This window comes from Manis javanica, chromosome 16 (genome assembly GCF_040802235.1).
Source record: "Manis javanica isolate MJ-LG chromosome 16, MJ_LKY, whole genome shotgun sequence".
Classification (NCBI taxonomy): Eukaryota; Metazoa; Chordata; class Mammalia; order Pholidota; family Manidae; genus Manis; species Manis javanica.
Window position 1 is genome coordinate 66,421,682 of NC_133171.1, and position 21,454 is coordinate 66,443,135.

At 42.5% G+C, this 21,454-nt stretch overlaps 1 protein-coding gene, 1 long non-coding RNA gene and 1 pseudogene across 2 annotated transcripts in view; 1 reads left to right on the forward strand and 2 right to left on the reverse strand.

Moving 5' to 3' along the window:
* LOC140846873 (uncharacterized) overlaps window positions 1-10,011 on the reverse strand; it is a 34,247-nt gene extending 24,236 nt beyond the window's left edge. The window contains exon 1 of the long non-coding RNA XR_012126369.1: window positions 9,795-10,011. This is a non-coding gene — a long non-coding RNA (uncharacterized lncRNA). The remainder of the gene's footprint in view (window positions 1-9,794) is intronic.
* Window positions 10,012-15,555: 5,544 nt separating this feature from the next.
* LOC108400172 (histone H1t-like) lies at window positions 15,556-16,164 on the forward strand (annotated as a pseudogene).
* Window positions 16,165-20,505: 4,341 nt separating this feature from the next.
* LOC108400167 (histone H4) lies at window positions 20,506-20,911 on the reverse strand. Its single transcript, XM_036998498.2, has one exon. It carries the CDS (start codon window positions 20,879-20,881, stop codon window positions 20,570-20,572), a length of 312 nt encoding a protein of 103 aa, XP_036854393.1. The 5' UTR covers window positions 20,882-20,911; the 3' UTR covers window positions 20,506-20,569.
* Window positions 20,912-21,454: the final 543 nt, after the last annotated feature.

The window sequence follows — 21,454 nt, forward strand, 5'->3', positions numbered from 1 at the left end:
CCTATTAAAATCAACATTTAATAGTTTCTAAACCTTAATGTGTCTATTGAGAGGGATATTGCACTGGGAACCAGAAGTTCCTACCAACCTTAGATGGGTATCAGAATTTACTCAGTCTCAGCATTGGTGTTCCCTGAAGGATCTGATTGGAATTACATTTGTTTCTTTAACTGATCAGCATAAATCTGGCTGTTTTTACCTACAGTGAATTTTGTTCCAGGTTCACAATTACCTCCACGAACTTGCACAGTGACAGAACATTTTCTGTTTATAAATACAAATAATTTTGAGCAAACTGTCTAACTTGGCAGGAAATTAATAAATTATGATGTAAAACCTTAAATTTTAAATAGCTTATATAAAGACTAAAAAACACATCAAATTAAAATAGGAGACACAAGTCAACAAATTCTCCTGTTTTAAATGTGCTGCTTCTTTAAACTAACTCAACAAAAAATAAAATTTAACTGACTTTAGTTAATTAACAGCTTTAGGTAACAGGTTACAAGATAATAACTTAAAAAATTTAATTAATGATATGTAATTTTATAGGAAAAAACATTTCTATCAAGATAACTTTTTGGACAAATGTGTTGGCTTTATAATTTGCTGTAGAAAAATGGCTTTATATCTTTTTTTATTATTTTCATAATGTAAAAAGAGTTAGCACACTATTCTAGTCTATAAGTCTAGAGTTTCTTTTCATTTTTTTCTTTACTGTCAATGTACAAAGATGTTACAGAATTATTGACTATATCCTAGAGTTTATTTTCTTAAAAAAAACTAATTAATTTGAATTTAATAAATTTATTCTACCAGGTTTTCAGATAAGTAAACATCATTTTACTTAAAATTTTACAATTATAAATTATATACTGAACTAAATTAAATCATAATAGATAATGTCATTTTTAAAATGGAGTTCGTTTTTATAATGTTATAAATCATAGGGACTCAATGTGTAAGCTTAAATACTGAATTTATAGTTTAAAGATAACTTAATAATTTAGATGAATGTTTAAGTGAGTAAATTAATGCCTAATCTTTGTATATCTGGACAATTGGAGGGTACAAAATGTGCAACACTAAAAACACTTTGATCTATGAAAGTCTCTTATTTTTACACAGCTTTTATACTAGATTAACAGATTGGTGAACATATAGATGTCTTTGGAGAATACAAATAGCTATGGTTGTTTTTACCACTTTTATATTCATAAAAGGGTTATGTAATATGTATGTGTGGGCCTTGAAGACCAGGCAGGTCTTGGATTGCCTCCCAGTTTCCTTAAGCCTGTGAGGCAGCACAATTACCTGACTTTTCTAAAGGCGGTTTCTACTACAAACAGCTCTTACTCTACCAAGTACTGTGAGCTACAGGGAAACACAAATGTGCTACAAAATAATGGTATGTTTAGTCTGTTTATTTGTTAAGAAGTTCTTACTGTTTGTTAATGTAGTAAATTCAATTTAATAGGTATTGTCTTATTTATGCTGATAAGGTAAATATACCTTAGAGCTGAAATTAGACTTTGAATTTCTCATTATATTGCTCTATGGTTTATTTGCGTATATCTAAGCACAAGCACATAAAAGTTTACTCAGATTGGTTAAAAAGCAAACAAAAAACACTCCTAGGAAGAGAAGAATTCAGGATTCAAATGGAACATTTAATACACCATTGTGCCTTTGCCAAGATGTACACTGTTTTGAACAAAAGTGCTTCACCTCAAAGCTTGTTATCACTTAATGTATTCTTTATGTTTTCTAATTAAAATTTTTTGTTTTTCAATTGAATCACCAAGATCAAGTTTATTTTGTATTTTTTTGGAAGTATTTATTAATTACTTTTTTTTTCCTTCGGTATCAATAATATACAATTACATGAGCAACACTGTGATTACTAGATTCCCCTCATGTTTCTGTTGTATTTAAAATGTCACTCTAAAATAAGATTCCAACTATATTCTTGTTTATATATATATCCATAATTTACATTCACATCTTAATGTAATAACTGTAAAATACCAGTTTTCTCTAAACTTTATTTTTTACTTACCCTAAATTCGTGCTCTAAGTTCAAATAATTAACCTGTTAAGATGATTTTTCTACAAAAAAACCTGTTTTGGCTTTCCGTGATAGCCATCTGTAAGTCCGGGGTGAGGAAATCCACGGGCAACATACCTCTACAAACCGAAATCAGTCAAAGGGAGAAATAAAGTTTAAAACCCGTTTATTGCTGATATTATGGCAGTCCAGCATCTTCTCTCTTCCCTACTCTGGAAGACAAGCAAGCAAACCAGCCCATCCGTTTAAACGCTCAGGTCCAGACACGCCCTTGGTTGCCCAGGTAATTACCCATTGACAAGGAGATGAACTTGTCTTCACCCCTGAGGATATGCTAATGTACTAAAACCAGGATAATCTGGAAATATTATAATTTTACCACAGGCCACCCCTCCAGAAATCTCACTTTACAATCTACTTGTTCCCCTTCTTCTGCAATGGTCCCTGGGAGAGAAAACTGGAGTATTGAGACCAGACTAATTACGTAACAATAGCAAGAGCAATGAAATTATGACAATCCACAAACCAGAGGGTTCAGCTAGGTTCAAAGTCTTACGCAGATTAAGTCAATAGCTCGTCCATTCCATAGGCAGTAGCTGAGGGTTCAGAACAATCATCACGTGGCTGCTGCAGCCACAAGGACTGTAGGAAAAAATAACTTTAAGGGCGATAAGATACATGTTTTAATGACAAAAGCACAGGCAAATCTTGTCCATCAGGTAGAATACATGCGAGAGTGGTCTTGTGATAAAACAGTGGCAAGAATGGGATCTCATCCTGGTCTAGTATACCAGACTTTCACCCGCCTCCCTGTGGTAGTTACAGATGGGTCCATATACAGGGCTACTGGGAGTTACATGCACTGGCCATAAAGACAAAACGAAACTTCCCCACAAGCTCTTACCTCCTGGATGTTTTAGGTACACTACCATGACCTTTGGGGGCCATTCACCTGTTATTCCAGGAATACACACGAGGCCAGCTTCCAGGCCTTTCCCACAAGATGCCAGAAGGGCCAAACATCGCTGGTCAATGTGTCGAAATGTTCAGAGCCAGGTCCATTCAACAGTGTCTCCAGGGCTTAATGCAGTAGGGACTGGCAGCAGGATGTTGCTCTGCTGGCCATATCCTGACTTCAATAGCTCTTCTTAGGTTTGGAAGAACAATTGCATACAAGACGCAGAAAGATGTGTGAGAATACCACAGAGATCAAAGCTCCTTTATGGGGCTTCTCATTCAAACACCGCAGGAGTATCCATAGGCAAACTGACCAACCCATACATAGATTATTGGTGTCCAACTTCAGGCCAGATTTCAAAAAAAAATTGTACCTCTCTATCATGCCTACCCTGTAAGGCTGGAGGCACTGGAGGGAGAAGGGCAAGGGCAATGCAGGCGGAGCAGAGACAGCACCAAGTAGCTCTGTGCCCTATGGGGAAGGAATGAACAGCTCTTCCTGGATTCCAGTCCCATGATGTGCCGACAAACCCCAGATGCAGACCCCCTCCATCTGGAAGGAGGAGACCTCTGGCTGTCCATCACCCGACCCTGAGCCAATAAAAATTTCCCCACATACCCCTAGCGTGGCCCACTTCCCCTGCCCTTCCCTGTTCTCTTAAAAACTCCCCACCTCCCTTCCTGGGCACAAACTTCCCCAGCCTGTGTTTCAGACTGGTGAGCCTCGCCCGGGAATTGCGCTCAAATAAACTGCCTGGCCCTTTGTTGCCTCTCGTCACCTGCTTATTTCTGCTAGAATTTATCCTACATATAGGCAAACTGACCAACCCCATAGACTATTGGTGTCCAACTTCAGGCCTGATTTCAAAAAACCGTTGTACCTATCATGCCTGCCCCAGTATGATTATACGGTACATGAAACTTCCACTTTATTCCTAATTGCTGTATCTTTTCTTGTAACACATGTCCAATAAGTGGGTGCCTTGATTGCTCTCAGTTACCTGTGGCTGACCATAGGCTGCAAAGAGATGCTCCAGACCTCTCTTTGGGGCCTGCACGATGTGCAGGAAAAGCAACCAACAGTCCAGTAGCTGTGTCCACACAAGTCATGGCATACTGATATCCTTCTGGTACGGGCAGATGCAGAGACCCAATATAGTCTATTTGCCACTTGACAAGGGGTATTGACCCCCTTACTATTACCCCTGTTGCTGTGGGATTTGGTGTAAGTTCCTCCTGGCACACACAAGGCACTCCTTCTGGGCATTGCTAACTTCTTCAAAGGTCAATGGCAACCTCCACCTACGGACTACAGCCCACATTGTCTTTTGCCCTGCCTGCAACAAACACTGGTGTAGCCATTGGGCCACATGGATAGCAGGCTTTCTTTCTAGCCAGTGCGCCTGGGCCAGTGTATCTGCTTCATCATTCCCTGGGGATGCCAAAGGCAAATGGTCAGTCACATGATATACAGTAACAGTCTTAATCTGACCAGAGGCCCACAGGTCTTGCCAAAACTCTTGCCCTCAAAGGGGCCGGTGACCAACCATACAAGTGGCATGATACCATGTCTGTAGCCACAGGGTCAAGCCCTGATAGACGGCTTAGCTGTCAGTGCAGACAACTATGAGGGAAGGCTTCTGGGTGATCATGAGCAATACACCCAGCAACTCAGCCCATTGGCTACTCTTCCCCTTTCTATCCTCCATTCATATTGTCTCAGTTTTAGGACTGAAAGCCCTCCACTTAAGGGGTTGCTCACAACTGGAGCCATCTGTATACCAAGCATCTTCAGGTATAGGAGCTTTTCCCTCCTGATAAGGAGTCTGGGCTACCAAGGGATGAAAAGCAAGTTCTACCTGCTTTCCACTGGTAGAGGTCACTGGCCCCAATAAGGCTTGGAGTTCTCCACTTAAGGAGCTAGTAGAGAGGGCACTGCGCTGCTGTAATTATGCACCCCATTTGTCCATTGTAGGTGTCTGTTCCGCGCCACTCCGTGGCTTTTGGGCCCAGTCTCGCACCGACCCCACAATGGGATAGGTGGTTATTACCTTGGTTGGAGCTGTTCCAGCAATGGGCTCTGTAGCCAGCAAGGCATGGTACACAGCAGCCAGTTGTTTCTCTATCAAGGTGTAACAGACCTCTACCCCTTTCCACAGTTGTGACCAGAATCCAATAGGTTGGCGTGTCTGTTCAAGCCGCTGCCAAAGACCCCGTGCATCATCATCTTTGGTTACATGAACATCTAGTTCACAGGGCCTTGATGAGTCCATTACATTCAAGGCCTGTATGGACTTGACTGCCCACTTGGCAGCAGTAAAAGCAGCTGCACATGTCTCATCCCAGTCCCACCTGATGCCCTTTCACACCAACCGGTATAAGGGCTTCAGAATTTGTGCCAAGTGTGGGATAAACACTCTCCAGTAGCCTAAAAGATCCAAAAACTCTTGTAATATTGCCACAGTGGTAGGGATCGGGAAAGCCTAGACCTTGTCTATAACTGCTTCAGGAACTTTAGTTTTACCCAAACAGACGACCCCCAAGAATTTCAGACAAACCGGGTCCCTGAACCTTGGTGCTGTTCACAGCCCATCCTTTTTCCTGTAAATGTTGTAACAGTCTAGGAACTGCCCCTCTATATCTGAAAGAGAATCAGATGTGAGCATGATATCATCAATGCAGTGATACAACCACACTGTTTGTGGTTCCGTCCATGTGGCCAAGTCCTGGGTACAAGTCCATGACAGATGGTGGGACTGTGGAGATACCCAATGGAAGGACAGTGAATGTCCACTGCTGGCATTCCCACTTGAAAGCAAACTGTTCCTGGCTTTCCTGTGCTATGTCCAATACAGAAGAAAATATTAGCAGGGTCTACTACAAAATGATATGTTCCCAGTTTGTGGCTGAGGGGGTCCAGAATGTCTACTATAGAGGAGACAGCAGCATGCTAAGGGGGTGTGACTTTATTCAATTCCCTGTAGTGTACAGTCATACACCAGGAGCCGTCTGGCTTTCTCACTGGCCACACTGGGGAATTAAAAGGACTATGAATGGGCTTTATGATGTCCACACTCTCCAACTCCTGTAGAGTTTCTCCTATTTCCTTGTGCTCCACAGGCAATTTATACTGCTTAATATTTGTCATCCAGTGAGGTACAGGCAGAGGTACAGATGGGTGATTGGCATGCCCCCTCAGAACTGCCTTTAGCACACATACCCTCAGTCTGAACTCAGCTCCTGTGGTCTGTAACCACAGGCTCTGCAGGATATCTACCCGTAAAATATACTCGGTGTGGGAGAAATGTACACTGTATACTCCTTTGGGGGTAAATGCCCTATCCCCAATGAGATTTCGGTTCTCTTCACTCTAATTGCCTTACCACCATAGCCATCTATCACAGCAAGGGTCCCAGGAAAACACTCAGGTTTGCCATGAATCAGAGAACTCTCAGCTCCTGGTCCACCAGTGCCAGGACACGTTGTACATTCACAGGGGTCCAATGAGTTGCTAATTCTACATGTGGCCTATGGTCTCCACCATATCCTCCAAAGTGGGGACTTTGACACCCCTCCTAGTTGAACCGCGATGCCCAATCATCCTCCTGTGGGGGTGAGGTCTCAGGAAAATGCTGAGTACTGTCTCCCATGAAGTTTTGCAGGGACACAGGCCGGGCATGAGGCCTTGACTCTGGTTTCCGTGTCCTGGACCTCAGTGGCTGGAACTGCTGCTCTGCTTTAATTGGTGCCACAGTTCTAACAATGTTCTATTCGGCTGCCCATGGAGTTTTTCATTCACTAAGCTGGCCTTTATCAAATCAACCCACATCTGGGACCTTGAGACCCTCACAGGGCATTTTGCACTTCTCCTTTCAGTCGTAGCCCGTACTTCCCTCCATGCCCTTATTGTTTCAACCTCCCCCAGAGCTGCTAAAGTACAAGTAGCCTCACTTATGGGTTGCCCTTTGTGGGGGTCAAGAATAGTCACTAGGGACCCAAGGAGAGATGTGGGAGCTGTGTGCAGCACCTGGTTTCTCATTCCTACAGTGAACATCTCATCAGGGCCCTGGGGGTCCATATAATAGATAATGTTTTCCATACCCAATTCCCACAGTACCTGTTGGAGCTCTGCATACGTTTTCCAACTACTAGGAAAGTATGGTAAATCACCCTGATTAGGCCAAACTATCCTGATGGCAGCTGTCAGCCATTTCAGGAGTGTCTGATTCTCTGAGGCGTGCTGGGCATTTTGCAACCGCTGCCGGAGGGAAGGGTAAGTCATCAGGGAAGCCATTCTACTCATCTCAGTGCTCGACACAACAATGTTTTCCACCCCCATATCCCAGAGACGTAAAAGACATGTAGGCAGAGATTCCAATGGCCTCTGCCTATACCGGATGCTCATGTCCACCAGCTCATCCTGGATATAGGGGCAGAGCATGGAGTGCTCCACAACCTGGGAAGGGGTCTGCTCCTCCCACTGAGGGGCCCCGCGGCTGTGTCGTTTTTATTTTCTTAATTACAGCTGGGCGGGCCTTTAAAACAGAAGAGGGTACCTCCCGACGGTGGCCTGTGTAGCAGATCCGCCAATGGCTCCCATCTCCTCCTCTTTTCCCTCGGGCTCCTCCAACAGCTCCTCCTCCACCATTTCCTGGGTGAAGGCACTACTTCCTCCTGCTCCCCCATGGCCTCCTGCAACAGGGCTTTTCCTGCCATCTGCTCCCCTCGCCGCTGCTAAGGAATCTTCTAGGAGCTGGACCTTCCTTTTCAGTAACTGTCTATGTTCTTTAGCAGCATCCCATAGTTTATCGCCCAGCTACTGCAAGCAATGCTGAAGTGTGTCTCTCTCCCACCTAAGTCCCTCGATAATCTTCTCTTTCTCCTGTATAACATTTTCCACTATCTCGATGAAAAGAGACCCTACAATGCCAGCAACTACAGGGCTCCCTAAGGACCCAATCAGTCTTCTCACAGAGTGCTATTTCTGTACCTTCTTGTGTTTCCACCCGGAAAGGGCCCACCCCTCTAAGAGGTACTTTACCTTAGACCAATCCCCCACTAAGGGTTCCCAACTTGGAAACCCTACAACTGGGGATATAGTAACAGGTGAAGCGGCACCCTCTGCCGATGCATCCACTGAGGCACCACCTCCCACCATCTACAGGAGCAGCCCTCCCAAAGGTCGCACCCATTATGACAGATTTCGCGTTCAGAGGCACCCTGCCACCTGCTGCCAGATGTAAGTCCAGGGAGAGGAAATCCCGAGGCAAAATACCTCTAAAATCGGAAATCAGTCAAAGGGAGAAATAAAGTTTAAAACCCATTTATTGCTTACAAAACTGCAGTCCAACCCATCTCTCTGTCCTGCTGGAGCAGCAGCAAGACCGCCCCATCACCTCAGGTACAGATAAGCCCTCCTTGCCCAGGTAATTACCCATTGATAGGGAGCTGAACTTCTCTCCACCCCTGAGGAATGATGCAAATGCTCTAAAGCCATACTTCTCTCCACACTTGAAGGTCTGTTGATATGCAGATGTACTAAAGGCAGGGGAGGCATTCTGGAAATATTACAATTTTACCCACAGGGACCCTGGACATTTTCTGAGTCACTCTTGGACCCTGTGGTTTCATCTAACTGATTCTGAGTCATTTCTGGCTTTCTGATTCTATTTGATCAACTCCCCATGTCATCTTTGGGGGGCCCGTTCTCCTTTTCATCCCGCTCATTTGTCTTTCTGCATAACAGAACTCATGGAAAACTAAAATGCAAATGATATACAAAAACATTTTTTAGCTATTCAATTGAAATGGTATAAAGCCTAACAATATCCTTACAGTACTGAGGTTTGTATATGTGGTGAAACAGGCTCTTAAATTGGTCCTAGAGTAATGCCTGAGATAGGTAAGTAAACCGGAAGTATATATGCTGTAAAATGTATTTAACATTTTTTTAAAAGGATAGATGTAAAGGTGGAAATTAGATTGACCACGTGTCCATCCATGCATCCATCCATTCAGTGGGTATGCACAGATGAGTCCCTCCCACTCACCAGGAACTGTTACAGGAGGATTCAGCAGTACAGATGGCCGACAAAAATCCCACGCTTGTAAACTCAGCGTGTTCATGGAGAGGTCCTGTCCACTGAATTAGTATGTCCCTATATCTATTATAGCAGCATTAGGCCCCATTTCACAGAAACCCCTCTGCAATGGCTTAGCCAGGGAGAGATTTGTTTTTCCCAATTAACAGGAAGGCTGGGCTGGTTTGTCTGGGACTTCTGAGAGTTCACCAAGTGTGCAGGTGCCTCTTATCATCCTGTGCTAACCATCCCCCCTGTAGCTTTCAACCTCATGCTCCTCTGCAGCACCCCTAGGGGTTGGATCTGTGTCCAGACAGGAAGAAATGGGAAGGCAAGGGAAAATAAACATGTGTCATTTGAGTCTACCTTTATTATTGGGAAGTTTAAGAAAAAAGACTTTCTGTTTTTTGATGATTCCATACTCTGGACTAAAGCACAACAGAAAATTCACCCCAAGTTCAAATGCTTGTGACTCCCAACTTTCAAAACCTTGCTCATAAACATCTACATATCTTGGGAAAATTACTTAAGTTACCTTACAATGAGCTGTCCATGGAAAGGTTTTGGACATCAGTCCATGTTAGCATTACACGTTAGTCACAAATTAAGAAACAGCATGATATGAGTATGTGTCTTTAAGTACATATAAAGAGAGGTTGCAATATCAGGAAGAATAGAAATAAGATTACCTGAATGGCTCCTCCAGGGGATTTCCAGATGTGCAAAAAGCTTTTCTTCTACGTCAGGCACTTCCTGTGTTTTCCAGATAGATGGTGGACCTCCCTTTAGTTCTTTTGTCTTCTGAGAAGTTTTCCAGAACTCCTTCTGAAGATGTGCAGTTTATAAGGAACAGCAGAAACAGGATGGACAAGTCATTCAGGTCCATCTGACTTAACAGAGAGGACATCTTGCCTGCCACCCTCTCTCAATGTGATTTCTCCATTTTGAAATCCTGGGCAGATCATTTTTGGGGACACTGATTTGGGTACCATATAATTATCATTGCACATGCTTACATCTTATCTCTCAAATAAGTAAAATGGGAATTTGTTTAGAGACCAAGTAATAGTTGTTTTTTAATTTAAAAAATGGTGTTTGTATGGCCCTCAGCCCTGAAACAGCATCACACATGCATTTGCTGTTCAACAGACAATTGATGACTCAGATAGACTACTTTTATAAACCATTAAATCATCCATATGCCCTTTCTACAAAACAAACAATATATTTGTTCAATATCTGAGCAAGCAACCAATCAAAATAAAATAATTCAAAAATTAAGAGTTGAAAAAGGAAAACATCAGTTGAAAACAGAGTTAAGGTTAATTGTGAAATAATATCTATAAAGATGGTTGAAAACTGAATATAAAGTAAAAAAATAGTTTTTTAAAAAGGAAGAAACATGAAAAGAAGATAACAGTTTTAAAAGGTAGTTCTAAATTTTAGACATTAGGCAAATCTATGAAGTGTGTAGTGTAGGAATGCTGGGAAGTCAAAGCCTATAGCTGCCTTTATTTTATTCATGCACATACAGACAGAGAGAAATATAGGGTAAACATTTTTTAAAACAACTATGAGAATATTGAATTAATATTGAAAATTGATACTTTTCACATTATCAGAGAACAAACATACTATGTTTTTAAAAGAGAACAGTTCCTATTTTCTTTGTGATTGCTTCCATTGCTTTACTATTTAAAAGAGACGCTGGAGAAAATTTAAGAAAATGTTCACAGCAGTATTATCTCAATAATGAAAGTTCAGAAGGTTGGATTTCCCACAATTAAAAAAAGTAAAATTACAGTATTGTGCCCCCAAAATATATTATAGAAGTGTAATTACATGAACAATGGTCCTGATATATTAAGTGGGAGGGGAAAAAAAAGGTGACTCAACACAAATGGCATCTGTGATTACCCAAGACAGGAGGAGCAGAAACCTTTTGAAGACAGACAGACTTCCTGGAATCAAATCCCAGCCTTCTTACTAACTCTAAAATCTTGGGCAAGTTATGTGACTTTTCTCTGACTCAGTTTCTTCATGCATAAAGTGAGTCCCTACATCAAAAAAAGAATGTTTTAGGGGAAAATATTGAGACAATGACTGGCACAGAGCAAGCGTTATACATATGTGTATGTATTTTATGTTACTTATAGATTTCTTTTTTTTTATTAGGGTATTATTGATATACACTCTAATGAAGGTTTCACATCAAAAAACAACGTGGTTACTACATTTACACATATTATCAAGTCCCCACCCATACCCCAATGCAGTCACAGTCTATCAGTGCAGCAAGATTCCAGAGATCCACTATGTCCCTTCTCTGTGATACACTGTTCTCCCATGATCCCCCGCACCATGTGTACTAAACATAATAACCCTCAGTCCCCTTCTCCCTCCCTACTCACCTGCCCTCCCACACCCCTCCCCTTTGGCAACCACTAGTCCCTTCTTGGAGTCTCTGAGTCTGCTGCCATTTTGTTCCTTCAGTTTTGCCTCATTGTTATACTCCACAAGTGAGGGAAATCATTTGGCATTTGTCTTTCTCCACCTGGCTTATTTCACTGAGCAAAATGCCCTCCAGCTCCATCCATGTTGTTGCAAATGGTAGGATTTATTTCTTTCTTATGGCTGAATAGTATTACATTGTTTGTATGTACCACATCTTCTTTATCCATTCATCTACAGAAGGACACTTAGGTTGCTTCCATATCTTGACTATTGTAAAAAGTGCTGCAATAAACATGGGGTGCATATGTCTTTTTGAATCTGAGAAATTGTATTCTTTGGGTATATTCCAAGGAGTGGGATTCCGGGGTCAGGTGTATTTCTATTTTTAGTTTTTTGAGGAACCTCCATATTGCTTTCCACAATGGTTGAACTAGCTTACATTCCCACCAGCAGTGTAGGAGGGTTCCCCTTTCTCCGCATCCTCACTAGCATTTGCTGTTCTTAGTCTTTTCGTTGCTGGCCATACTTACTGGTGTGAGGTGATATCTCATTGTGGTTTTAATTTGAATTTCCCTGATGATTAGTGATGGGGAGCATCTTTTCATGTGTCTGTTGGCCATCTGAATTTCTTCTCTGGAGAATTGTTTCTTCATATCTTCTGCCCATTTGTTAATCAGGTTATTTGCTTTTTGGGTGTTGAGGTGTGTAAATTCTTTATATATTTTGGATGTTAACCCCTTGTCTGACATGTCATTTACAAATATATTCTCCCATACTGTAGGATGCCTTTGTGTTTTGTTGATGATGTTCTTTGCCATATGAAGCCTTTTTTAGTTTGATGTAGTCCCATGAGTTCATTTTTGCTTTTGTTTCCCTTGCTCGAGGAGATGGGTTCAGGAAGAAGTTGCTCATGCTTATATTGAGGAGATGTTTGCCTATGTTGTCTTCTAAGAGTTATGATTTCATGACTTACATTCAAGTCTTTAATCCATTTTGAGTTTTCTTTTGTGTATGGGGTTAAACAATAATCCAGTTTCATTCTCTTGCATGTAGCTGAGTTTTGCCAACAACCAGCTGTTGAAGAGGCTGTCATTTCCCCATTGTATGTCCATGACTCCTTTATCATATATTAATTGACCATATATGGTTGGGTTTATATCAGGGCTCTCTAGTCTGTTCCATTGGTCTATGGGTCTGTTTTTGTGCTGGTACCAAATTGTCTTGATTACTGTGGCTTTGTAGTGCAGCTTGAAGTTGGGGAGCATAATTCCCCCTGCTTTATTCTTTCTTCTCAGGATTACTTTGGCTATTCGAGGTCTTTTGTGGTTACATATGAATTTTAGGACAATTTTCTCTAGTTCGTTGAAGAATGCTATTGGTATTTTGATAGGAATTGCATTTAATCTATAGATTGCTTTAGGCAGGATGGCCATTTTGACAATATTAATTCTTCCTATCCATGAACACAGGATGTGTTTCCATTTATTGGTATCTTCCTTAATTTCTCTCATGAGTGTCTTGTAGTTTTCAGAGTATAGGTGTTTCACTTCCTTGGTTAGGTTTATTCCTAGATATTTTATTCTTTTTGATGCAGTTGTGAATGGAATTGTTTTCCTGATTTCTCTCTCTGCTAGTTCACTGTTAGTGTGTAGGAATGCCACAGATTTCTGTGTATTAATTTTGTGTCCTGCAACTTTGCTGAATTCAGATATTAGATCTAGTAGTTTTGGAGTGGATTCTTTAGGGTTTTAATATACAATATTATGTCATCTGCAAACAGGGACCGTTTAACTTCTTCCTTGCCAATCTGGATGCCTTTTATTTCTTTGTGTTGTCTGATTGCTGTGGATAGGACCTCCAGTACCATGTTGAATAGAAGTGGGGAGAGTGGGCATTTTTGTCTTGTTCCCAATCTTAAAGGAAAAGCTTTCAGCTTCTTGCTGTTAAGTATAATGTTGACTGTGGGTTTTTCCTATATGGCCTTTATTATGCTGTGGTACTTGCCCTCTATACACATTTTGTTGAGAGGTTTTTATCATGAATGGATGTTGAATTTTGTCAAATGCTTATTCAGCATCTACGAAGATGATTACATGGTTTTTGTCCTTCTTTTTGTTTATGTGGTGGATGATGTTGATTTATTTATAGATTTCTAATGCAAATTATGAATCGTTCTTTCTCTGGATCTTAAATTAGGGATCTAATAATTTTTAAAGTTCTCTAAGTCTATGTTACTTTTAAAGCAATGGAATGATATGTACTGTCAACCTATAAATATAAGGACCAATCTACTCCAGAACCCAGCCCTTAAGCCACTGACATTTAATGGCACAGTGCTCAGGGATCATGGAGGGCCAGAGAAGCCAAATATATTTAAAACATAGAGCCCTTAGTAAGATGCACTTGTTTATCTCCCTTAAAGATTTTTCACACTGAGGACCACAGAGCCTTAGTAGATTGTGAAATCAATTTCATGGTTTGCAACCAGTATTTTTAAAAAATGAAAGACCAGGTTAGAATATATTATAATGCTGGCATTTGGGTTAGTACTGTTTCCTTAATTTTTGTTTCAGGTGTGTACATGTATGTGTGTGTGAGCTTGCCTGCATGGGACAGAGGTAAGAGACTTTTCAACCTCACTTTGCAATCAGAAGTTTGAAATTCTCATAATTTGATTTCTGCTTCAGAAATATTTCAAATGTAGACTCCTTTACCACACTGTCTCCTCAGGTGAAGCCCGTCTTCTGAGACTATTGCAAAAGACTACCAAACAACATTGGGCCTCTCTCAATGATGATTGTTTATGTGAAAAACCTAAAGCTTAGCTTAAATAACCAGAACAATACAATTCAACTACCACTGCACACAAACTTTCTCTTTAAAGACTTAGAGTGGTTCCCCAACCTGTAGAATAAACACCAAATTCCTCACACAGTCATTTGGGGATCTTCACAAGATGATCCTTATGGGGTTTTCCTCTGCTGAACCCTGGATTCTGGCCACACTATGTTGCTCCCTCAGCATCCTTCTGGAAGGCCCAACCTTGAAGAGCAAACTCTTGTATAGTACCTTTCACAAAGATGAGTCCTGGGACAAGCCCAGAGAGGCATCCTGGACATTGTCCCAGTAACTATTTTTCTGCATCTCTGCAAACACACCTGCCAACCTAGTCCTGTTAGAGATCTGGGTCTGTAGTTTGTATGAGCTCTTCAGGCCAGGGTTCCTATCTCACATTTTAGTTGATTGAAGGCAGGTACTGTACCTGTTTCTGCATGTGTGCATGTTTGTGGGGAAAGGTGGGGGAGTGGGGATTGGAGAGTTACTAACTCCATCCTTGTGATCTTCTATCAAGCAAGCTGCAGGGACTGTGCAGCGGCTGTAGTCACAAGCAACCCACATGCCTTGTAAATTATGGTTTATCTGATGTGTTTACCCAAATAAGGTTCCTACTCTGCAGTTTTTAGACAATTCTATAACCATTTGCTGACTTCTGAGTGAGAGATCTAAGAGATCTGTGTTACTTCCCCGTACTCATAAATAATTTTCAATAAAAATCATTGCATGAATAATATATTTTCTCCATCGATTGGAGGCCAACTACATAGAAGGCAACTCAGAAGCAATGAGATGAGTCTCCTACTAAAAATTCCTTTTAAATTTACAAGGAAAAAGGGAAGTTTTGTTCTTCGCTTTGAATTTTGCTGTAAATGGAGCGCTTTTATCAAAAAATTTTGGCAGGCAGGACTAGTTTTCATTAAAATACAAAAAGGTATGTGAAATCTGAGTCTCCATGGATCGCTCGGCAGTGTAACTGGGCAATTCTGCACATAGGACTTTTGTGGGATTCAACTTTACGGGGTAAAACAAACACAAATGCTCCTCGCCTGAGGGAAGGGGCCGGTGCTTGGGCAATTCACCAATCACAGCACGCCCTGCCCCATATAAGGCCCTGATGTCAGGTACCTAGCTGGTTATTACTTCCTGCTTTTCTTGTGTATGTTTGAGACTGTATCTGGATTCCCAGGTGATCCTGTTCTGGTTTCTATGGAGAAGCCTTTGTCCAAAAAGTGAGGGAAAAAGCTGGACGGCCCTGCAATTGGAGGTCGAAAGGCTTCGAGTCCCTCTGTTGTCTAAGTTGACCATTGAGGCTCTCTTGGTATCAGGAGCATGCAGGCATGTCATTGGCTGCCGTCAAAAAGGTGTTGATAGCTGCTGGCTTCGATGTAAAGAACAGCAGCCGCATCAAGCTGGGCCTCAAGAGCCTCGTGAGCAAGGGCACCTTGGTGCAGACCAAGGGCCCCGGCGCTTCTGGCTCCTTAAAACTCAGCAAAAAGGCTACACCTGAGCCTGAAAAGGGCAAGTTCAGAAAGTCCTGCTAATGCGAAGAAGCTGGTTTTAACCAGAGACTCTAAGTCTCCACAAAGTGTGAAGACCAAGAGGTGAGAGGCTTAGTTAACTGCAGCTCAGAAAGCAGCCTGCAGCAACATGAAGTCTAAAGGAGCCAAGAACAAGCAACCACGGAAGAGCGCGGGGAAGCCTAAGGCTGCGAAGCCCAGACTGACCCAGCAGAAAAGTAATCCTAGAAAGGTGACATCAAAGAAGTAAATGGCATAACACTAGACATGTCTGAAGGAGCTGGGCCAAAAGCTCTCCACAAAATTTTCCCTTTATAATAAGCAAATTCAGTTTTGAGGAGATAAGAGGTCTCGTCACAAAAGTTGCAAGCTTCCAGAGGTTTCAGTGTATTACTGGTGTTAACCAAGCAAAGAACTAGGCAGTTTCCATCAAGGCCGATATGTTGTGTATGTTTCTACATATTTTCTCTGAACAAGCTTGACTAGTGTTGATACGGGGGTTGTTCTCGGAGCCAAAGAATGAACTTAGCAAACACTCAAGGTAGGAGAGCAAGGTGTAGAGGCTTTTATTTAAAAAGTGAAGAGGACAGAACTGACTCACACCAAGAGGGGACATGAGAGTCCAGGGTAGTGCATTGTCTAGGGGATTTACAGGCAGGTGAGGATTTTTTTGGAAACTGATAAAGGGATTAGGGTGTGGAGTTGTGCCACTTGCCCTGCCCCCAAGGTGGGCTGGGTTCTTGTTTGCTGGGGCTGTTTACAGTGAAGTCCCGGGGTTATACTGAGATACCCTTTATTTGCGGAACACTCAAACATTCCTGGCCTAGTTGCTCCTGGCTTTTTGAATTTTAACTGTTCTCACTGAAGATGTTTATATTCCTAGTCTGGTATCTTTACCCTAGAGAATTATTGTGACCTTGACTTTGCATAATGCTCAACAGTTTTGATAGGGACTCCTTTTCACATTGTTAACATTGCTCTGACTGTAAATGCCCTGCCTTTTCCTGGAGGCACTCACCCTACTCTGACTACACTCATGGTCCCTGTCTCACTGAGGAAGCAGCGGACCCTGCTTGGTGTGCAAAGACCTGGCAAATTCTTTTTTGCAAGTTTATACTAGTTCCATGAACCTTACGTTTTCATGTCTAACCAGGGTTTATTGGCCTACATTACAGAGCGGTCATTATACAGAAATAAAGGTGTCTGAAAATTAGGATTAGGAGGTTTAAATCCAGAGAGGGGAAATCCCGGGGAAAAATACCTCTAAAAACCGAAATCAGTCAAAGGGAGAAATAAAGTTTAAAACCCGTTTATTGCTTACAAACTGCAGTCCAGGGCTGTCTTTCTCCTCTGCTCTGAAAGAAGCCAGCAAGCCAGCAATACCCCCCCTCCCCTTAACCTCCCAGGTTCAGACTCGCCCTCAGTTGCCCAGCAATTACCCATTGACATGGAGATGAACTTCTCTTTACCCCAAAGGATATGCAAATAAACTAAAGCCATATTTCTTTCCACCACTGAACACCTATTGATATGCAGATGAACTAAGAAAGCCAGGTGAGATATTCTGGAAATGTTAGTTTTCCCACAACCCACCTCTCCAGAAATCTCGGCTTAAAATGTACTCATTCCTCCTCTTCCAACCAATCTAACATACAATAACAACAGCAATACAATCTTTATAATCTTCAACCAGAGGATTCAGCCTATGCAGATGAAGAAAATGTACTTTACAGCACAATCTTCACTAAGCACAAAATGTTTCTACACTTGTTTACTCATTCCTAACAACCATGCTAGTTTGCTCACACAAACTTTTACCAAACATTAGACAAAGTCAAGCCTCTCTTTAATCATTTTTTTTCTTGACAACAGCAACACAATCATGGTAATTCTCAAGCCAGAGGATTCAACTAGGTTCAAAGTCTCATGCAGATTAAGTCCAAAACTCATCAATTTCAGCCATCACGCACAGCTGCAGCCAGGGGGCGCATCCAGGACACAAGGACTGTAAAGCAAATAACCATGATTGTGGGGGGCCACTTTTCTGTTATTCCAGGAATACACAGGAGGCGTTTCCATGCCTTTTCCCCAAGGTGCCAGAAGAGCCAGCCATTGCTGGTCCATGTGTTGAAATGTCCAAGGCCACGTCCATTTTATTCCTAACTGCTCCACCCATTCTTGCAACGCCATGTCCAATAAATTGGATGCTTTGATTGCTCTTAATCATCTGTGGCCGGCCACAGACTGCAAAGAGATGCTCTAGGCCCCTCTTGGTGGTTTGCTGATCTGCACAACGTGCAGGGCACTCCTTCTGGGCTCGGCTGACTTCTTCAACGGTCAATGGCAAGCCCTACATACGGGCTACAACCCTCATTGTCTTTTGCCCCATGTGCAACAAACGCTGATGTAGCCATTAGGCCACAAAACAGACTTTCCTTCTAAGCCCAGTGCACCTGGGCCAATGCGTCTGCTTCATTATTCCCTGGGGATACCAAAGGCAAACAGCCAGTCACATGATATACAGTAGGTGTCTGTGCCACAGCACTCCGTGGCCTTTGGGTCCAGTCTCGCACCCACCCCATGATGGGATAGGTGGTTATTAGCTTGGTTGGAGCTGTTCCAGCGATGGGCTCCGTAGCCAGAAAGCTGTAGTACACAACAGCCAGTTACTTCTTTATCAAGGTGACCCGGACCTCTGCTCCTTTCCATAGTTGTGAGCAGACTCCGGCTGGCAGCAGAAGCAGCAGCAGTGGCAGAAGCATTAGCCCACAGGCCGGGGTAGGCGCAGCCAGCAGCGGTGGTGGCGCCTCCATGACTACACAAGTGTAGACATATGTCCCTCGGCGTGAGCGCCACTTCTCCCCATCTTTTCTTGGGGCGGCCCTCCCAAAGGTCGCACCCATTACAACAGATTACACCTGCTCGCTGCGCCAGGTGTAAGTCCGGGTAGAGGAAATCCCAGGGCAAATACCTCTAAAAACCGAAGTCAAAGGGAGAAATAAAGTTTAAAACCCATTTATTGCTCACAAACTGCAGTCCCAGGCCGTCTTTCTCCTCTGCTCTGGAAGAAGCCAGCAAGCTGGCCCGCCAGCCCCCTCCCCTTACCTCTCAGGTTCAGACATGCCCTCGGTTGCCCAGATAATTACCCACTGATGCGGAGATGAACTTCTCTCCACACCTGAGGGTATGTAAATGCACTAAAACAAACCTCTGTCCGCCACTGAACACCTATTGGTATGCAGATGTACTAAAGTCAGGCGAGATATTCTGGAAACGTTACAATTTTACCCACAGGAGGCAATTTTTTACCTTTTTTAGTATTTTAACTGATTCCTTTCCATTATGAGGGTACTTAAATTGAGAAATGCTTTTACAGTTGCAGATTGATCCTCATTACCAAACTACCGTAATTACTAGATGTTTCTATATTAAGCACATGTTGTCAAGTTGAAAATTTGATACTATCATGCAACTGTAATTGTATTTGTTGTGTAACTTTGCTCTGATTACACTCCACAGGCTGAAAAATGTTAATCCTAAAACGTTTATGTAAAATGTTGAAGGCCTCACAGTTAAGGTCTTAACTGAACTTTTCTAAATCACAGAAACTCCTTACATTAGGAATTACTCAGGGTTCAAACAAAAGCATCTTCAATCTCATTTTTCACAATGATTTATAATTTTTATGTAAAGGTCACTGTAATATTAAATTCGTACTATTAATCTTATTCTGTATATTGGTATTTGGGGTGACTCCAATTCAATAATGTACATTCCTTCACAGACAAACATGCTCTCTACAGATGACTCAGCAGGACCCAAACTTTGAGCTTGTATAATTGGGCCGCTGGGGAAAAAAATTGTATCGAATGGAAAACAGCTAAACAATGTTTCCAATTTCTATAATCAGCCACAGCCTGCGTCGTATAGGAATGTGGCCATTGTTTGAGGCTTGAGTTGCGGTAAGCACAGTAATGTTTCACTAGTCCGACGAGGCAGAAAATTCTTTGTTGTGCCTGGTAGTGGATTCACCCCACACCGTCAGAGGGAAAGGATGAGACTGGTGTCACTGACCCCAGACGATCTCCCAGTAACGTGACAACACCTCGAAGGGCTGAGACATCACCGATGAGCCTTTGCTCCTCACGCCTTTCAACGACTGGCACGCAACAAGTTAAAATAAATCAACCAGTTTTTCCTCGTTTCGGGAATTTACACTAATCCTTTGAGCCAATAGGAAAAGCCCGTGGAACCTCACCCACCACAACTTCAGTTGGCGTCACCTTGTACCGCGGTTATCCAATGAGAACTTGACACCTAAAAGCCCTAATTTACATAGCTGTGTGGAGCATTTAGTACATGTGAACCACGTAATTTTTCCGTAGTGGTCTGAAGCTTTCGCAAAGCTGTCCAAACAGAAATATTCCAATTTACAGTACCCGTTGCTATTGCTATCTCGCTTTACGCAAAACTTAAAGCGCATCGACATTGGCTTATCCAGCATTCCGGCATATGTGCACTTTACCTTACCAACAGTATGTAAACTGCTTTCATACTCAGCGTATGACGTGTTACCAGTCCTTTGAATGGCTTTGTGGGCGGCCCTTAAAAGGGCCTTTGTTTTCTTCGGAATTTGGAAATATGGTATTTTGTTCTCAACCACCGAAGCCATAGAGAGTGCGTCCTTGGCGCTTGAGAGCGTAGACGACATCCATGGCCGTAACCGTTTTGCGCTTGGCGTGCTCGGTGTAGGTGACGGCGTCCCGGATCACGTTCTCCAGGAACACCTTAAGCACCCCACGAGTCTCCTCGTAGATGAGGCCGGAGATTCTCTTGACCCCACCGCGGCGAGCCAAACGCCGGATTGCCGGTTTGGTAATACCTTGAATATTATCTCTTAAAACCTTACGATGGCGCTTAGCGCCCCCTTTTCCTAGACCCTTTCCTCCTTTTCCACGACCAGACATGGCTACTACTGGTTTGCCGACCCCCCGGCTTCCTCAGCCCTTTAAATAGCATTCTCGCGGACCTGATCGAAAGCAAGATGCTCTGGTGCCTCTCTAACGTCATAAAGTGGGTGGAGCAAAAATAATCATTAACATTTCATTGTTTTGATTGGTCTATGAAATCTCGGTCGTGCCGGAAGGGGAGACTGATCTTATTCCGCTGAAAAGCCTTAGTTTCTCTTTTGTCTCGCATTATTGTGCACATTTGCAAATTGAACGGATTCTTATCAGTTTAAAGACTCAGGAGAAAGAGCTCCACTCCACGTTCTTTTTATTTCTCGTAGTAAAACTGGTAACTGATATAATACTTCCTTGGAAGATGTCGATAGAATGTGTAAAGGAGGTTAGAGTTATAGAACAATGGACTTTTCCCTCTCAATCTTTTTAAAAGTCCTATTTTACGACACATTTTGACGCCTTTCTCTGTGCTGGGCAAAATATAAGCCTGGCCATGAAGAAACTTTGACCCTAAACATTCTCCCGTGTGTTTTGGAAAGGCAATAAGGTTAACAAACAATTGCAAATTGAAACTGC